Source organism: Mytilus californianus, unplaced genomic scaffold, assembly GCF_021869535.1.
Source record: "Mytilus californianus isolate M0D057914Y unplaced genomic scaffold, xbMytCali1.0.p SCAF_2, whole genome shotgun sequence".
Classification (NCBI taxonomy): Eukaryota; Metazoa; Mollusca; class Bivalvia; order Mytilida; family Mytilidae; genus Mytilus; species Mytilus californianus.
This window is the reverse complement of record NW_026262668.1, coordinates 78114453-78131623: the sequence shown is the minus strand read 5'-3', so window position 1 is coordinate 78131623 and position 17171 is coordinate 78114453. Positions and strand designations below refer to the sequence as shown.

General features: G+C 32.2%; 1 protein-coding gene across 1 annotated transcript in view; it reads left to right on the top strand.

Annotated features, from left to right (window-relative positions):
• The first annotated feature begins 113 nt into the window (after positions 1-113).
• The window catches only part of LOC127727683 (abnormal spindle-like microcephaly-associated protein homolog), a 35099-nt gene continuing 18041 nt past the window's right edge, over positions 114-17171 (top strand). The window contains exons 1-14 of the mRNA XM_052234798.1: positions 114-770; positions 1074-4668; positions 5801-5887; positions 6387-6533; positions 7153-7389; positions 8025-8092; positions 9139-9280; positions 9819-9949; positions 11173-11348; positions 11557-11699; positions 12763-12848; positions 14808-15026; positions 15310-15499; positions 16553-16626. Of these exons, the coding sequence (XP_052090758.1) occupies positions 204-770; positions 1074-4668; positions 5801-5887; positions 6387-6533; positions 7153-7389; positions 8025-8092; positions 9139-9280; positions 9819-9949; positions 11173-11348; positions 11557-11699; positions 12763-12848; positions 14808-15026; positions 15310-15499; positions 16553-16626 (5862 nt within the window). The 5' untranslated portion in view covers positions 114-203. The remainder of the gene's footprint in view (positions 771-1073; positions 4669-5800; positions 5888-6386; positions 6534-7152; positions 7390-8024; positions 8093-9138; positions 9281-9818; positions 9950-11172; positions 11349-11556; positions 11700-12762; positions 12849-14807; positions 15027-15309; positions 15500-16552; positions 16627-17171) is intronic.

Here is a 17171-nt window from a genome sequence, read left to right as displayed (position 1 = left end):
CTAGCAAATAAAGTTTTGAAAGGGTAAATATGATTGGTCGATTTAAAACATTTCACTTTTCATTGGATAATTTTTTGAACGACACGAAATTCAACTTTTGGTATGGAAGGAAATCGTAAATAAAAAAGACCATGTGAAAATATGCTAGCATACAGAGCAAATAATGACAATACCTACTTCTAAGACATAAATATTATATTTTCATGGCGGACGTAAATCAAATCGAGGGTTCACCCCAAATTCACGCCATTTGGGATTCTTTAGACAAGGTCAATGGAGAAGGAGTTGCAACATCAACTCCAAACAGTTCCACTGTCGGGACACGCCCTCCTCGCAGAAAAAGTAGAAGATCTTGGTTTGACAAGCCTTCCTCGAAGTATGAAATCGCAGTTGAAAAGAAAAGACGCTCTAAGTGTCGCAAAAGTGAAGTAGAAGAAGAAATCTTGATGCTGACACATTTCACAAATCCTCCCAAAATCAGCTTTGGAACTCTCAAACCAGGACAAAACAAAAGCAGAACTCTAATAATCAGAAACCCACATGACTATGATCAAACTGTTAAGGTTGAAAAGTTTCCACACAAGAAAAATTTTTCAGTTCAAACTGTTGAATTTACTATACTTGCAAAGGAAACATTTCCATTTGAAATAACGTGGGAACCAGAAGATGAAGGCAATTTCAGAGAAATGATTTTATTTGTGGTAGACAATTCATACAGACTTCAAGGATTTGTCTTTGGCACTGTAGAAGCACCAAAGAAGAAAGTCACAGTATGTATTTTTTCAGGCTTTTACCATATAAAACTGACTGAACCAGGTCTGTTGCCCAAAATCATGTTTGCTCCCATTCACGTTTGCCCCTTTAACATTTGTACCCGGGGTACATCCACACCCTTCACTTTCACACCCAATAGAAAGCCTTTTTGAGATTGTCCACAGTAGTCTCAATCTATAAAAAAGTTCATATTGTGACTCACAGGTAATTTTTTATATAAATATCAATATGCAGAAAACCTAATAATCAGAATATCAGAATATAATATGTGACATGATTATATGTATTTTGTTTTTCAGAAAAGAAAAGGTCTCCTTGGTTCAAAAGTACAGAAGCCCTTTTCTATTATTCACACACAGAGTTTAGCAAACATTAAAAAGTCATATAGTCCACAAAAAGGGGAAAAAAAGAGAAGTAGTGAACAAGTTCAGCAAAAATCCAATATTGAAAATGAACCTCCAAGCGAGATAAATTTACCAGACGAAGCTGTTGAAATTGGTCAACATGGTCAAGAAAAAGATGTTGAAAGTAAGAGGCGCAACAGTCATCGGAGGTCAAGTACATATGTGAAAATGCCAGATTTAGGGATGTCACCAATAGGATTACCGCCTGGAACAGGGAAAAAAACTGATAGTAATGATATTTTACACAGTACTGTTCGGTCTGATATTGAGAGTCATAGGTCTCCACAAGAAGGCTTAGACCTTGAGGAACATAGATTTATTAGCCTTACACCTCAAACTCCTGAAAACCAGAAGCTTGGTAGTAATGAAACACAAGGTTTTATATCACCAAATAGTTTTTTGCAAGATTCATTGTGTCAAAATACAGACAATGCTGTAAGCAAACAACAAAAAGACAGTATCCCAGAAAATAGAGAAAATCATAAAGCACATGAAATTAAGAATGCAAATCAAAATCAAAAAACTTTTTTAAGTCCAGACACCTTTTTAAAAGATTTGAATACTACTTTAGATGGTGATAAAAAAGAAGAGTATGCTGCCAACAATATTCCAAGTCCTGATACAGTTCTGAATAAGTCCATACCTCATGACATATTAGTTAGGCAACTTGATTCAGTGAAGACAAAACTACAGAAGAATCAAGTATTGAAAGAAAGAAAAAGTACTACAAATTGTATTTCAAGAAAACCTTTAAAATCTGCAGAACCTAACAATTTAAGGCGTGAAACTTACACAAAATCTTCAACTGGCATATGTAGCCATGGCCAACAGTCAAAAACTATCAACCACACAAACAGTTGTCGGAGAGAAACATTTTTCAAAACAGACAAGAAATCAAACCCATTTGTTGAAGTTCCAAGTACGTGTACCTCAAGTCCACGACGAACAACATTTACAGTAAAAGGGGAAAACAAACCTATAAACAGTAAAAGGAGATTTGCAAAGCCAACAACAAAATTAGACAAAATGTCAAAACAAAATGGACACTTCCACATCGAAAAGGATATTTTTACCACTGAAACAATAGTTCAGGGTGAAGTAGAAACTGTCTCAACTACAAAAATCACAGAAGTTGTTGATACATATACACATACTATTATTGATAAACAGGTAATTCCTACACCTGAAAGATCAATTTCATTGAAGGAACATCACACAACTACAAAAACTGAAGTCTCAAAAACAGTAGATTCTAGTACTGTTGTAAAAAACAGAACATTACCTACACCAGAAAGATCATTGTGTGGAAAACAACTGTTTTCACCACATACTGGACACAGTGTTTATAGTAGCAGTTCTAACAATGGTGATGTTTCAATAGGTTCTCCAAGGCGTCTGCCAGATAGTCCTTTAGCAGCTGTAATCAGTAAAAGATCCTCTATGACTGTGACCAAGGAAAAACCCTCAGAGGCTCTCATGGAGCAGACAGAAAGAAGATTGTCAACTTGTCTTTTTGGACAGGATGGTGAAAAAGATGGGTCAGGAAATATGGATGAGGATTCTTTAGAAAAGAAAAGCATTAGAAAATGTGAAATTTCTGTCATTGAGGAAGAGAATGAAAACTTGTCAAACCCTTTATTGAGTAAAATATCTTTTAAACAAAATTACAATATTGAACTTGATACACCAATGCAGGAAACAAGATTGACTAAACAGAAGTACAATGTTGACCTCGATACACCAATGAGAGAAGCAGGATTGACTTACCAGAATTACAATGTTGAATTGGATACACCAATGAGGGAAGCAGGATTGACTTACCAGAATTACAATGTTGAATTGGATACACCAATTAGGGAAGCAGGATTGACTAACCAGAATTACAATGTTGAATTGGATACACCAATGCGGGAAGCAGGATTGACTAACCAGAATCATAATGTTGAATTGGATACACCAATGCGGGAAGCAAGATTGACTAACCAGAATTACAATGTTGAACTGGATACACCAATGAGGGAAGCAGGATTGACTAACCAGAATCATAATGTTGAACTGGATACACCAATGAGGGAAGCAGGATTGACTAACCAGAATTACATTTTTGAACTAGATACACCAATGCGGGAAACAGGATTTACTAAGGATGTTTGCAAAATTTTTATTGATGATTTAGGAACCCATCATGCCCATGACACACAACTGAAAAACACACAATGTACATCAAATGGAAATGGGATCAGTGACGATATGTGTTCCCCATTAAAACCTAAAGAATCTTCTGAGATCGACATGTCAATGAAAACTTATGAGTCTTTTGAATTGAAAGGAGAAAAGCATATTGAAGCTGCACTAACAACCAATTTTGATTTTTGTGAAAAAAGGTCACAAGAGCATTGTGGGAAAGATTTAGATCTTGACCTTCCAATAAAGCATCTAGCTGAAAACAAGAGAGAAATTGAAAATGCAGAACAATATACAGAGACCACAGTTAAGCGAAGATCATTTTGGGAAAAACCATGCGATCTCAGTATTACCTTTGAAAATTTAGACACTTCAATGAAGGAGGTTTATAACAATATGGATATGGAAGAGAGGAAAAAACATAGACGGTCATTTTGGGAAAAACTGGATGAATCAAAGTTGACCCCTGTAATATTAAAAGGAATAAATAATTCTGGAAATGTAAGTGATCATGATGAATTAACAAGTCCTATACATGAAAATATTCAGAAAAACACATCTTCTGTTGAACATAGTGATCAAGAATCAGATCAGATGGGTTCTGTTGAGAAAAATAGCAGTTTTCCTACAACGCCGTACCATTTATTGCCAAAGACACCAAATCCTGATAATTCCAGACGATCAACACATGTTGTTGAAAAGCCCAAAATTTTCAAATTAAATGAAGTTCAGAAGAAAAAACTGTTTGATGATGAGTCAGATAATAGAAGAGATAAAGTCGCGATAAATATCTGTTGTGATGAAAATATTGTCACAAGCAGCTCTATTGTTCCTTTAGAAAATCATAACAAGGAACACAAAGGAGAACAGAGAAAGGAAGATGTATTCAATGAAGAAATCATAAAAGAAACAGCAACATTGGAAAACAAATTCTTTAACAACAACCTTAATAATCCTCAAGACAGAAACAGTTCCATGAAAGACTCAAGTATCAATCCATCTGTAAATGTCAATGAAAACAAAAATCCTAATGGCCTATTCTTTATCTCTTGTTCTTCAACAAAACCAGTTGATAAACAAATAAAATCTACTGTGACAAAATCCATATCGAGGAAGCAGCCAAATAAACCTGTCACCACCATTCAGAAGAAAGTTAGTCCTAAGCGTCCACTGAGTCAAGCAAGAATGTCTGAAAATAAAAGGCGTAAAACTAATGAAACTATTCAGCAAAATGATGAGATCAGAAATAACAAAAAGACAGACAGAACTAAACAAAGTACTGTCAACAGACCACCATCACAAAAAGGTAGGTGTTTACATTTAAAATACAGAAAAAAAACCAGGAAAGCATTGTAAATAGGCAAACATCACATGAAGGTGCATGGATATTCATATATCTGAAAAACAGAGAAAACCAGGCAAAACACTGTAAATAGAAATCCTTTGTATAAAGTTAATTTTTATTTTGGAACACCAAAAAAAAATGGTAAAAAGCAGATCATCATATTAGATAAATAGTAATGTAATATATACATGTAAACATGGTAAGTCATATGAAAGTATTATAAAATATTTTTAAGTGTGAAAATTGAAACATGTCCTTGAAGCCACAAAATGGAGATACAGCATGAAAAAAAATTGATACAAAATTTTAATCATTGTAAAAAGAACGCCAGCAAGAAAAGTAATTACCGTTTGATCCAGTTTCCCAATAAGCTTGAAAGTGTGAGGTGACTGATCTTTGCTGTTGATGGTATTGTTCTCACATAATACTTTGGATTATATTGAATGTACACAAAGGATATGGGGTATCAATCCATGACACAAAATCAGTACATGCACAGTAAAAAAAAAACAAAATACAAAAAGCAAAGAAACAGTGCTTTAATTGCTATTATTCTTCTCACTTCACTGCAAGTTTGAGACGGCCTCTAGCAAGGGCTTGAGGGGAATTCGGTGCTAAAATAATTCAAATAGACTGTGTAAGATGTAATGCCACCAAATCAGGCCTGGTCACTTAGAACATACTGGAAAGTAGTACATATTTAAAACAAAATAGGTCCTACAAGTAGGTGTAAATATCAAGTGATATATAATTTTTTTTAATTTGGTAATATAGGTATCAAATGAAAGATGAAGGACTGGTGATCTTTGTAGAACACAGTTTGACTGATAATTTTGAATGATACAAAAAAGAATGAATGAATTCTAAAATTGAGGGCAAACTGGTTTGGTGTGTCCAAAGTTCCTTAACCAGTAGTTTCATGTGCAAATAACAGTATATTGATCCCACCCACCCACCCCCCCCCCCCCCCCCCCCCCCCCCCCCCATAAATGTACATTTATATAATTGGTTGTGTAATCATAGATGCAGATGGTTCATTATTTAACAATTAGATTTGTAATTTGCACAAAGATAACTTTATACTTTTTTCTAGGAAGTTCAGCTGTCCAGGGTAGAGTCAAAGCCCCTGCCAAGGGTGTAGCTCAGTCAAAGTTACTTTTGATGAAGAAAACTAAAACAGGTTTGTTGCAAGAAAACCACATCAACTGAATATTATAATTTCAGAATTCAATGTAAACCTCGTGAACTACCACATTAAAAATCAAGCTCTAGCTACTTGCCTGTCTAGTAAAAAGCAGTGTTCATATTCTTATCACATCAACATGATATGGTCTGATAGGCACATGTATAATTTGCCACTGGACATTAAACAATGTTTCAATCCAAGTAATCAGATCCATTGATACCAAAAGTTCAATAGAGCAAATTTGTATTTTTCATAAAAAAAATATCCTATATAATATGCATGTAGGTAGCTTGGTAATTTATTTTTCAGTTAGATTTCTAATATTTGTCATGTCTACAGTCAGTATATAATTGAAAATGTCTCATTTTAAGTTGACACAAGAAGTTTGACCTTGATCCCACATAAAATTTCAACATATAATTCAGACATTACTAGTACACATGGATGACACTTTAGTTTTAACTACTATTACATTTTTTATTCCTTTTTGCAGCTTTGCCAAAACACCCATTACCCTTTGCTGCCAAGAATATGTACTATGATGAAAGATGGATGCAAAAACAAGAAAGAGGATTCGTTCATTGGCTGAACTTTGTACTGACTCCACCAGATGAATATCAACAGACTACAAAGGTCAGAGGTAAGTGGGAAAATTAATATTGTGTGTAAAACATATACATCTGCTATATTGTGTGTAAAACATATACATCTGCTATATTGTGATTAATCGTATTCTCAGTACCCAAGTTCATTAACTTTTAAGTCAATTCATTTCAGTAGGGAAAGCTTTTAAGTGTGTAAATTGTTGCTATAGTACTTAGCCCTCTACTATGTCTTTATTTTGCAAAACAAAACATTGATCATTGATTTAATCCTTCTGCTATAAAATGTCAAAACTTCAGGGTACCATGACAGAGCATCATGCTCAGCATTTTTTGGGGCATTTTACTCGATTTAAAGCAAAGAAAAAAAATAACTAACTCCAGTGACAAAATCTGAGAGTCACATATAATATACAATGGAAATATAAAAATTATATATGCAGAAAGACTTCAATTAAATTCTTTAGATAGAGATTTCAAATTGTACCCAGATATAGTACATTTCAAGAAAACTAAAATTCAGTAGACATACCAAACTGAATTTGATGTTAATAACAGGATGCCACACATTTTTCTTCTAATCCTATATTGATTTTTGGTAGCATAAATTTTGATTACATTAAGGATTTAATGTATCTTATAGCATATACTTTTCAGTGGATGCTGGTAGTTTATGTGTAGATAACAATAGAAACAATGTCAAGCTGGCTCCTTCACGTGAAGTTCTGTCATTCAGAGCATATTCTCAACATAGACGATTGAACCAGCTTAGGAGAGCAGCATGTAAACTGTTCCAGTCACAAGAAGTTGTCCATGTTGTTCAAAAAGTAGAAGTTGAAGTAGAGAGCGATAGATTGTACATTAGGAAAGACCGCAAAGTTCATGCTGATCTTGGTGAATTTTAAAATTTTATTTATAGATTGTCATATAAGCCACATTAAATCAAGTTAAATATTTTTTATTTTGTATTAATGTTTATATTGTATGGTAAACAAAAAATTTCAGAAAAGAAAACAAATAGAAATACTTCTAACAAAACAATTAAAAAACCTCAAAACAACATGATATTAAAATACAGCCGTTAATACTACATGCTTGTGGCTTCAGACAAGCTTGTTGGGCTGTTGATCAACCCTCACATTAACTTTGGACATTGATGGACAATCAATACAATGCTAGAATCTATAAAAATCATTTGAAATTGACTTATCACATCAGCAACCTGGACATTAACATCTCGAAAGGAATATCAAAAAGCAAGACATACAGACCAGAGATTAAGTCATACGAAAGTCAATTTAAAATCCTAATTCAGCTGATAAATAAAACATGCTTGTAATACAATAAAGTGGCTGTTGAAAACAATTTATACAATAACTTATAGTTTGAAGATTTATGTTAATCAAGTATATAATATATACTATTAATTCAGAAAATATTGTTTGCACTTACTATGGTATTTGTTTATCAATGAACAAAAATTTTGTATATAATATAATATATATAAAAAAGGTGTTTGAATATTTCAGGTTTAAAGCAAGCCATTTTAGATATGTTGTTATCATTCAATCCTCTATGGTTAAGGATTGGTTTGGAGGTAATATATGAAAATTACAAGATGTAGTCTGATGGCCAATGAGACAACTCTCAACCTAAGTCCAAATGGTGTTGATGTTTGCAACTATAAGTTACGTTACGTCCTTCAACAATGAGCAATACCCTACCTTATAGTTGACTATAATAAAAGACCCTGACATGACAAACTGTGAATAAATTCGAACTCAAAAACCAACAGCCTGATTAATGACAAAATAAACTAAAAACATATGGCAGACAGCAACCAATGACAACTGAATTACAGGCTCTTAAGTTGGGACAGGCACCTGAAGAATGCGTCGGGTTTCTTTATACTAAATCCTCTTTATTTAAAAAAATTGGTTAAAGGTTATAATTGTCTAGTATTTTATATATCCGTACTTAAGCTGACATCTATAACTAACTCACTTGAAACTGAAAGATAGTCTCGTATGGTATTGATTTTGCTACTTTTTGAAGGCCATTGTACTTGTTCATATCCTTAACCTTTGGTCTTTTGTAAATAGTTGTTTCTTAAGCAATCATGCCACATCTCCTTATTTGTATACAGTAGGGAATTGCTTTTGAAATAAGTTCAATAAAGACACCCACTTTACACTGAATGAACAATATTTCCCACCAATGATATATATGACAGTTCAAACAGAAATTCCTACATCATCACATATGACCTTGAGAAAAAAAGTGACATAAAACACAAAGTTGTAAGCTTCATGTGAATTTACATAAAAGTCTAATAAAAAAATCCTTGTCATGTTAAAAGAAATCTGTGAATTTGATTAAAGTATCAAAGAAAAGAAAAACACATAAAGTCATAAAATTAAAAGTAATCTGACCTTCAATAGACAAAGGAAATTTATTTTACAATCAACTTTGCATTATAAGATAAGCAGCATATCATATGTATATTATATTTCAAATTTTTGGAATAAGTCTGGAATAATTTTATTTTATCAAAGAATATTATGACACACAAATGTATTATGTAAAGAAATAAAGTATAAATAGTGAGGATAAACATTTGATTATAAATATATTTTATTTCAGACAACATTTGGTGAAGTTATAATGATACAGAACAATGGAGACGTGATTGGATTGTCACGTTTCATTATTACAAGGGTTTTAAGTAATCCTGATATTGCCTGTGAATTTTCTCATCCGTCAGTACCACATCTGTATAATCATGGTAAAATTTTTACAATCAACTGATTTATGTTTCAGTGTTAAGAATGTTTTATAATTTAATGTAAAGATATTGATCAAATTTATGCAAATTGAACATAACTTCTCCTACAGTTAAGGAATGTACTGAAACTTGACTGAATTACTTCACACTTTATAATATTGTGCACAATTTTCACCATCTGTCTATAATATCGTGCATCCCCATATTTATTTCTTGATCTGGTTGGTTTTCTTGTAGCAAAATGTGAACTTTACCATTTCAATTCAAAATGTCCCACAATTAACTCTGGAATGGAACAAAACATGAGGTAACTAATTCATACCCAATATAGTTTGGCATCTCTTATTGTATTTTCTTGATCAGATTGATTTTGTAATTTATATAGCAAAACATGGACTTTGCCTTTTTATCATTTTCTCATCCTAAAATCTAGTGTGCATGGAATACTATTGATTTCTTAATTTGTTCACATATTTTCTTCATTGCTATCCTTTGTTACTTAGACAAGTGGAAACAAACTTCAGTTTTTATTTTGTAGGGTATGCCGAAGCCATCTCCAGACACTTGCTGAAGAAGTTTTTGATTTTGGTATACTTCTTGGATCATGCAAAATCAAAAAGACTGGTACCCCAAGATCCATGTCTCTTCTGCAAAGATGCTGAATATAAGGTAAAATACATTAAATAAAAGGTATTTTGCTAGATTTAAATTATTTAATAAAAAAGAATGTAATAAAACAGGGAAATTGAGATCTCACAAAACATGTTAAACCCCGCTGCATTTTTGCGCCTGTCCCAAGTCAGGAGCATCTGGCCTTTGTTAGTCTTGTATGTTTTTTTAATTTTAGTTCATTTAAATGTTTTGGAGTTTAGTGTGACGTCCATTTTCACTGAACTAGTACACAATTTTATTTAGGGGCTGGCTGAGGACCACCTCCGGCTGGGGGAATTTCTCGCTGCGTTGAGGACCCATTGGTGGCCTTCGGTTGTTGTCAGCTCTTTGGTCGGGTTGTTGTCTCTTTGACATATTCCCCATTTCCATTCTCAATTTTATGTTAATTTTATATTTGCTCGTAATCCATGATACAAAAACTAAAATGCAGATTGAACATAGATTAAGGAGATAGGAGAAAAAAGAACATTTATTTTATCTCACTGAAAATGCAGGTTTCATAAAGGGAACTAAAGATATTACAAGTACTGGACAATTCTGTAAAAAAAGAATTGAGAGACTGTTCATCATAGTTCATGAGTTTTTTAGCATTCTTCAGGATTCAGTAAAAGTGCCCAATACAAATGAGAATTAAATCAAAATTATGCAGATTTCCCTTATTATCAATTTACCCCTTGGCACTGATTTTGATTTTTTAAAATGACATAATTTTGTGTCTAAGCTTCCCAAAATGTCAATTCCAAAAAAAGCATGGAGACCATTAAGATTGAAGCAAATTTTTTTTTTCATTTTCATATTTAAAAAAAAAGTCACAGAATTGAGACTTAGGCATGCTACTGAACCTCAATGTTTCCACTGGTAGCATCAACAATTGTTGAAGTTGTGGTTAGGTCATGCGATATGCAGGGGGGACATGGAAGGATGGAACTGTATGGTTTTGTCAGTTGTATAGTTTAACAATTGTTAAAGATTGTATAGTATATGATCTGGGTTCAGCTTTAAATTTTATAGAGAAGATTTGTGTTATTTTAAAATTTAATAACAAGAAATGTGTTCAGAGAATACATCAAGAAGTACATTTTTACCATTAAAATTAATATCAAACAGATGATGTTTGCATGATTCTTTAACTATTGTTAAGAAAATGCATAACTTGATTATTATTGTCTCCTATCAAAATATTTTTGTTTTAGATATGTATATTAATCATTCTTTTGTAGACATGTAAAACTATGCTGATAGAATTTTCAAGAGATTATTTGGCAGGAGAAGGTGATATCTCCCGCCATCTTGGTTACCTTGGTTACCAAATCAAACACACTCAAACAGCAATGGATGAATTTGATTATGCTGTTTCAAACCTAGCAACAGATCTCAAAGATGGAATAAGATTAGCGTTAGTATCAATGATCAGTTTAAAAATTTAATTCATTATCAGTCATGGTTCTTGGTTTCATTTGTCCTTGGAAATTGAAGAACTGTTAATGTCAAAATCCTGAATTAATAAACCACAAGTTGTATATCAGAATAAAAAACATTTTTTTTAAATGGTGTTAAACATTTATGATGAAGTAGAAAATAAAAATTTAATATATCTTTTATAGGCGTGTTATGGAGATTCTAAGTGAAGATCATACTCTTACAAAGAAACTAAGAGCCCCAGCCATAAGTCGTCTACAGAAAATACACAACATGGATGTAGTGTTCCAAATCTTAGCCAAACAAGGAGTGAATGTGGACCTGAATGGTTAGTTGCTTTGATTTATTATTACACCCCCGTCCTAAAAGTGGGGGCAATATTGGATTCATATTGCATTCACCTTGTCTGTTGGTCTTTCTGTCTTTCCATTTGTCCAACAAATATTTTGGTCACACTTTTCTCTGACAGAAACTTCTTTACCGAATAACTTCATGTTTGGTCAGCAGCTTGACTGTCATGACAGTAATGAGTTCTAACTTGTGCGAAACTTTTGGATCTGTCAGATACCAACTTATTGTATGCCAAAACTTTAAATATTTTTCATTACACTTTTCTAAGATCCTACTGAGTTATAATGTGTTTGCGCTTTTTAATCAGTCAGACACCTACTTCCTGTATTCCAATACTTTAATTAACGAGTGGGGGTATGCCTAGTATGACATGTATTCTTGTAAGTATTATAATAAATTTTTTCTTCATTTTGTAGCCTGTTTTCTGATTGTTTTTTTTTTTATTTTCATGAACAAAGAAAGTATACTATGTCTTTTGTAATACTCATTGGTATTTAATTCATCTTGAATCCGAAATTTCTGAAAAATAGGGCCATTTCATAAACAGTTCTGAAATAAATAAAAATTGGTGCAGTAAAATCTGTTTGTAGCATTTGATTCTTTTTCGTAATATGACAGTGGTGTCATTGATGTGACTTCAGAGTGGTGATTTAACAAATTTAGCAAGAATGGGCTATTGTCAGGAAATTTTCACCGAAAGTTTTTTGTATGCAAGTTGATTAAAAGTAAACACATTTCCTGAGTAAATATATGTGAGGATTGTTCTCTGAAGTTGAATAATGAAATTTTTGTTTAATTCATCATTTTACATGATTGAGCGTCAATGGCTGTCCAAAGAAAATCAAGATTTTAAGCTCAAATAGTAATGTTTTATTCAAGTACTTAGATTCTACATTAAATTTTGCAATTTTATAAAATTTGAAAAACAATATATATTTAAGGATCAATTTGGCCCAAAATATTGACTCTTAAAATAACTAATTTGTTTTTATACATTTTATCTTGTGTCATTATTTCATGTTGATATATCTAATTTACAGGTACAAAGGTGACATGTAGAGATGTAGTGGATGGTCACAGAGAAAAGACATTGAAACTATTATGGTGTCTTATTGTACAGTATCAGGTAATAGGCAAAAACAGGAAGATCACAACAATGTATATTTTTAATGTGCTTCTTTCTTTGTAATATTTGCAGGAAATAAGCAAGTTATTTGCCAATTTTTTTTTTAAATACCAACTACTTTCATTGCTATATATAAAATATATATATATATATATATATATATATATATATATCAGTAAGACAAAATTAAGCATTTGGAATTGGGCAAAAATGAAAAAAAGTTTTGACTGTTTGAATGATAAGGAATATTTTTTTTACAATTTTTATCTTATATTAAAGCATTACATACTAAGGGAGATGATTCTATATTTGAACATTTTATACTCTCTTCAACTGCAAAAAATGTTAAACTAAAACATTTTCATAGTTTTTCCTGGTTAAAGCATCAAAATATATTTAAATTTTCATGTTTCCTGTTCTCAGAGGTAAATATGTCAATCTGTTTGATTGCTACACAATTTAGTTTGTCAGTAATGCAGTTGATTCAATTGTATGTGAATATTAACTCAACATAGATACCAGGATAAAATTTTGTATGCCAGATGTATGTTTTGTCTACAAAAGACTCATCAGTAATGCTCAAATAAAAAAGTTAAAAGGCCAAATCAAGAAGGAAGTTGAAGAGCATTGAGTACCCAAAATTCTGTAAGGTTTCACCAAATACAGCAAAGGAAATCTATTCCTGGAGTAGAAAATCCTAAGTATTTTGAAAAATTCAAAGTTTTGTAAACAGTTAATTTATAATTATGACCATATCAATGATAATTCATGTCAACATTTTGATTTGTTCACTAGTGATTTTCAATTCAGGTACATTCTTTAGTAATGAGAAAAAAAATAGTCTGTAAATTTTGTCTGTATTAAAATATATGAAGATAAAAGTGCTATTTAGATAAAAGATTATGTCATAGATAATGCATATTTCAAGGTCTTTCTTGTGGTATAACACACCTCGGGGTGTCAGGATTGATCAAATGAAAGACCGACCGATACAGTGTGACTCAATACGATTTTCAAAATCCTACACATGAATTTGTTAAATCTGGTTTGTTTTATTAGTGTTATGAAGGGTTTTGCAATATCAAATTCATCTCAAATATTGTCCCGTTATTGTAGCGATAAATTAACAAAATTTCACATTATTTTTTGCGGACTTTAAACTGTGCGTCCACGACTTTTTTTGTGTAATTCAGTCTAAAAACAGATGACAGGATTGTTTATGTATTTATCCATAGCATGCGATACTATCAAAAGAATTAAATGTTTAAGTAAATTATAGTTTGCATTTTAATCAAGGAAAATAATTACCTTACACAGGTCATTATTTCTGCCTTGAAGCAAATTTCATTGAAACTTGGTATGGTCCCGGTTGATTCTTCACATGAAAGACCTGACGTTCTGAAAGAAAATAACTCCACATAGGTATATAAGTAGAAGTAAAAGGGTTAGAAGTAATTTTTGGTATGCCTCTACAGACTATTTTCATATTGCCAACATTTGACTCTGGAGTTTACAATTTTTCGACAGGTTACCTACTTTGATGTAGGACATTTTGGTACTCGGTCAAGTAAGAAGTACAATCAAGCTTACAATTGGTGCAATTTGGGGAAAACAATTACTGTTTTATGTTTTCTATACATGACAGAATTAGCAGAAAACAGTAAATTTTAATCATAAATTGAACCAATTGTAAGCTCGATTTTACTTCTTATAGTTAAATCAACAATATAAATTTTGCTATTTGATTGGTTACAATAACTTTATATCTGTCTGCCATATGCAATATGGCCTTTACTTTTTTTCAGGCTTTTATGCAGTTCTTTGAAAAAGTATGGGCAATGTCTATCTGATGAAATAATATGTCATAAAGCTGTGACCATATTTTCATGCTTCAGTGTCAACTGTCATGCATTAGAGTATTTTGACATTTTTCAAATTTGCAAATAATTTATAATTTAGGTAAGCTTGTTGTTGAACAAAGAGCAGCTTAAAGAAGAGATCAGGATTCTGGAAAGGAGTCTGATGGTAAGAAATCAGCTGGCTGCCCTACAGAGATATGAAGAATTTCTCAGTCTGAAGAAAAGAGATTCTATAGACCCAGATCTATTCTCACAGAATGAGTTAGTACAGTTGCTGTTGAAGTGGTGCAGAGTTGTCAGTGCATACTATGGAATTCAGGTACAACTTCATGTTTCAGGTCACTGATATAGCTATATGAGCTGTTGATTGGTTTTTTCTTGTTCTGAGTTTTTTTTAATTTATCTAATAAAACCTGTGTAAACATGTCAGATCTAAAAATGAAAGCAAGCATTACCATTTTCTACTTTCAATGATACTATCAGTTTAAAAACTGTTTTCAGTAACCTTTCTGCCTCTTCAAAGCTTGCTTTAAAAAAAAGAATTATTAATTCATCATTAAAATTATACAAAGTGTGCCTTAATTCTTCCCAATATTAATCAGGTTGAAAACTTCACTGTATCCTTTGGAGATGGGCGTGTGTTATGTCACCTGATACACCACTATCATCCATCACTCTTGCCAAGGGAGATAATCAAGTTACAAACCATGATGACTCTGACTGAAGAGACAGACCAGACAAATGACCAGAACAATAGTCTGTCTGATAGCTTTAATCAACCACCATTTACAGGTAGGTGGAAAAAATATGTTTTGTATGAATATAGTCTATGATAAGATAGATCAATGTTGTCAATTCTTAATTTCACAATAGAAAGGGTTTATTATAAAATTTTGGGTCAGTTCACATATTGATGGTATAAAAAAGATATTAAATTTTGGTCTACTTTTAAAATACAGTAGATGAGTATGAAAATGGGGGATAACATTTTATGTCTGTCCCCCAAAGTTTGTTGGATACCTAGTGTAAGATAAATCCTATCAACTGTCAGGGCTATTCCAGAATAAAATTTATGGGGGATTGGAAAGCACTTGAATTATTTTTGTTTGTGTGTGGCAGGTCATGACGTTAAAATTGTGTGGTTATGTCTGCAAAGTAAAATGCAATTGTATGGGTGATGGCCATAAAAAAGGGCCTTCCATATGCCTGTTTAAATGTCATCTTTTCCTATTCCTTCAGAATTAAAAAAAAACGACATTTGATTTCAAGCACTTTGACTTTCATTGGCTTTTCGAAATACTTTTTTACCTTTGGTTACAAATTGATCATATTATAGTATATAGATTGATTGATTGTTGTTTGCTTTACGCCGCATTATAGTATATAGATATAAGAAGATGTGGTATGAGTGCCAATGAGACAAATCTCCATCCAAGTCAAAAATTTATAAAAGTAAACCATTATAGGTCACAGTACGGTCTTCAACACAGAGCCTTGGCTCACACCGAACAGTAAGCTATAAAGGGCCCCAAATATTACTAGTGTAAAACCATTCAAACGGGAAAACCAACGGTCTAATCTATATAAAAAACGAGAAACGAGAAACACTTATGAACCACATCAACAAACGACAACTACTGAACATCAGATTCCTGACTTAGGACAGGTGCAAACAAATGCAGCGGGTTTAAACGTTTTAATGGTACCAAACCTTCACCCTTTTTCTGAAACAATAGTGTAACATCACAACATAGAAAGACACACTATAAAATATCAACTGAAATAGCTTAACTCAATCAAAGGACATATTAACACCATTGACATGTATATGTATTTTATCTGCAGTTAAAGAAGATGATGCATTGTTTGAACAGTTGTTAGCTAATGAAAAAGAAAATTTCAAAACTTTGTATGAAAAGGTAAGTCAGTTTAATATTTAGTGTATGACTTTTCTTTTTCTGCCTTAAATGTCACAAAGTGAAACTTAGATTACTTTTTCAACTTCAGTGAACAGTCAGGGGACTTACTTAAATTAGTGATTTTCTAAATCACTGATTCAAGTAACATTATGTCCATAAAGGTTGGAAGTAAGAGTTGTCTTTCTTTAATAATCACCTATTTAAGTAGTACAAATTAATCACCAAACTAAGTGATTTAATTTTATTGTAGCTTTAAATATAGAATACTAATGATCCAGGGACTAATTATGCTGCTAAAATTATCAGAACCAACATCTGTGTTGATAGGATGACCGGGTCATGTCAGGTGATGACCTTGTACTAAATCTAGGATAATGACATAAAAATCACTTGTTTAAGTATCATACCTCACTTTCCTTCCAAAAAATCACTTCTTTAAGTATTATTTTAATAACCCCCACTAATTTCAATACCCCCGAACAGTGAAATTTTGATCGCGAACAGTAGAATTTTATTACATAATCTATAAGATGAAACCTTGAATT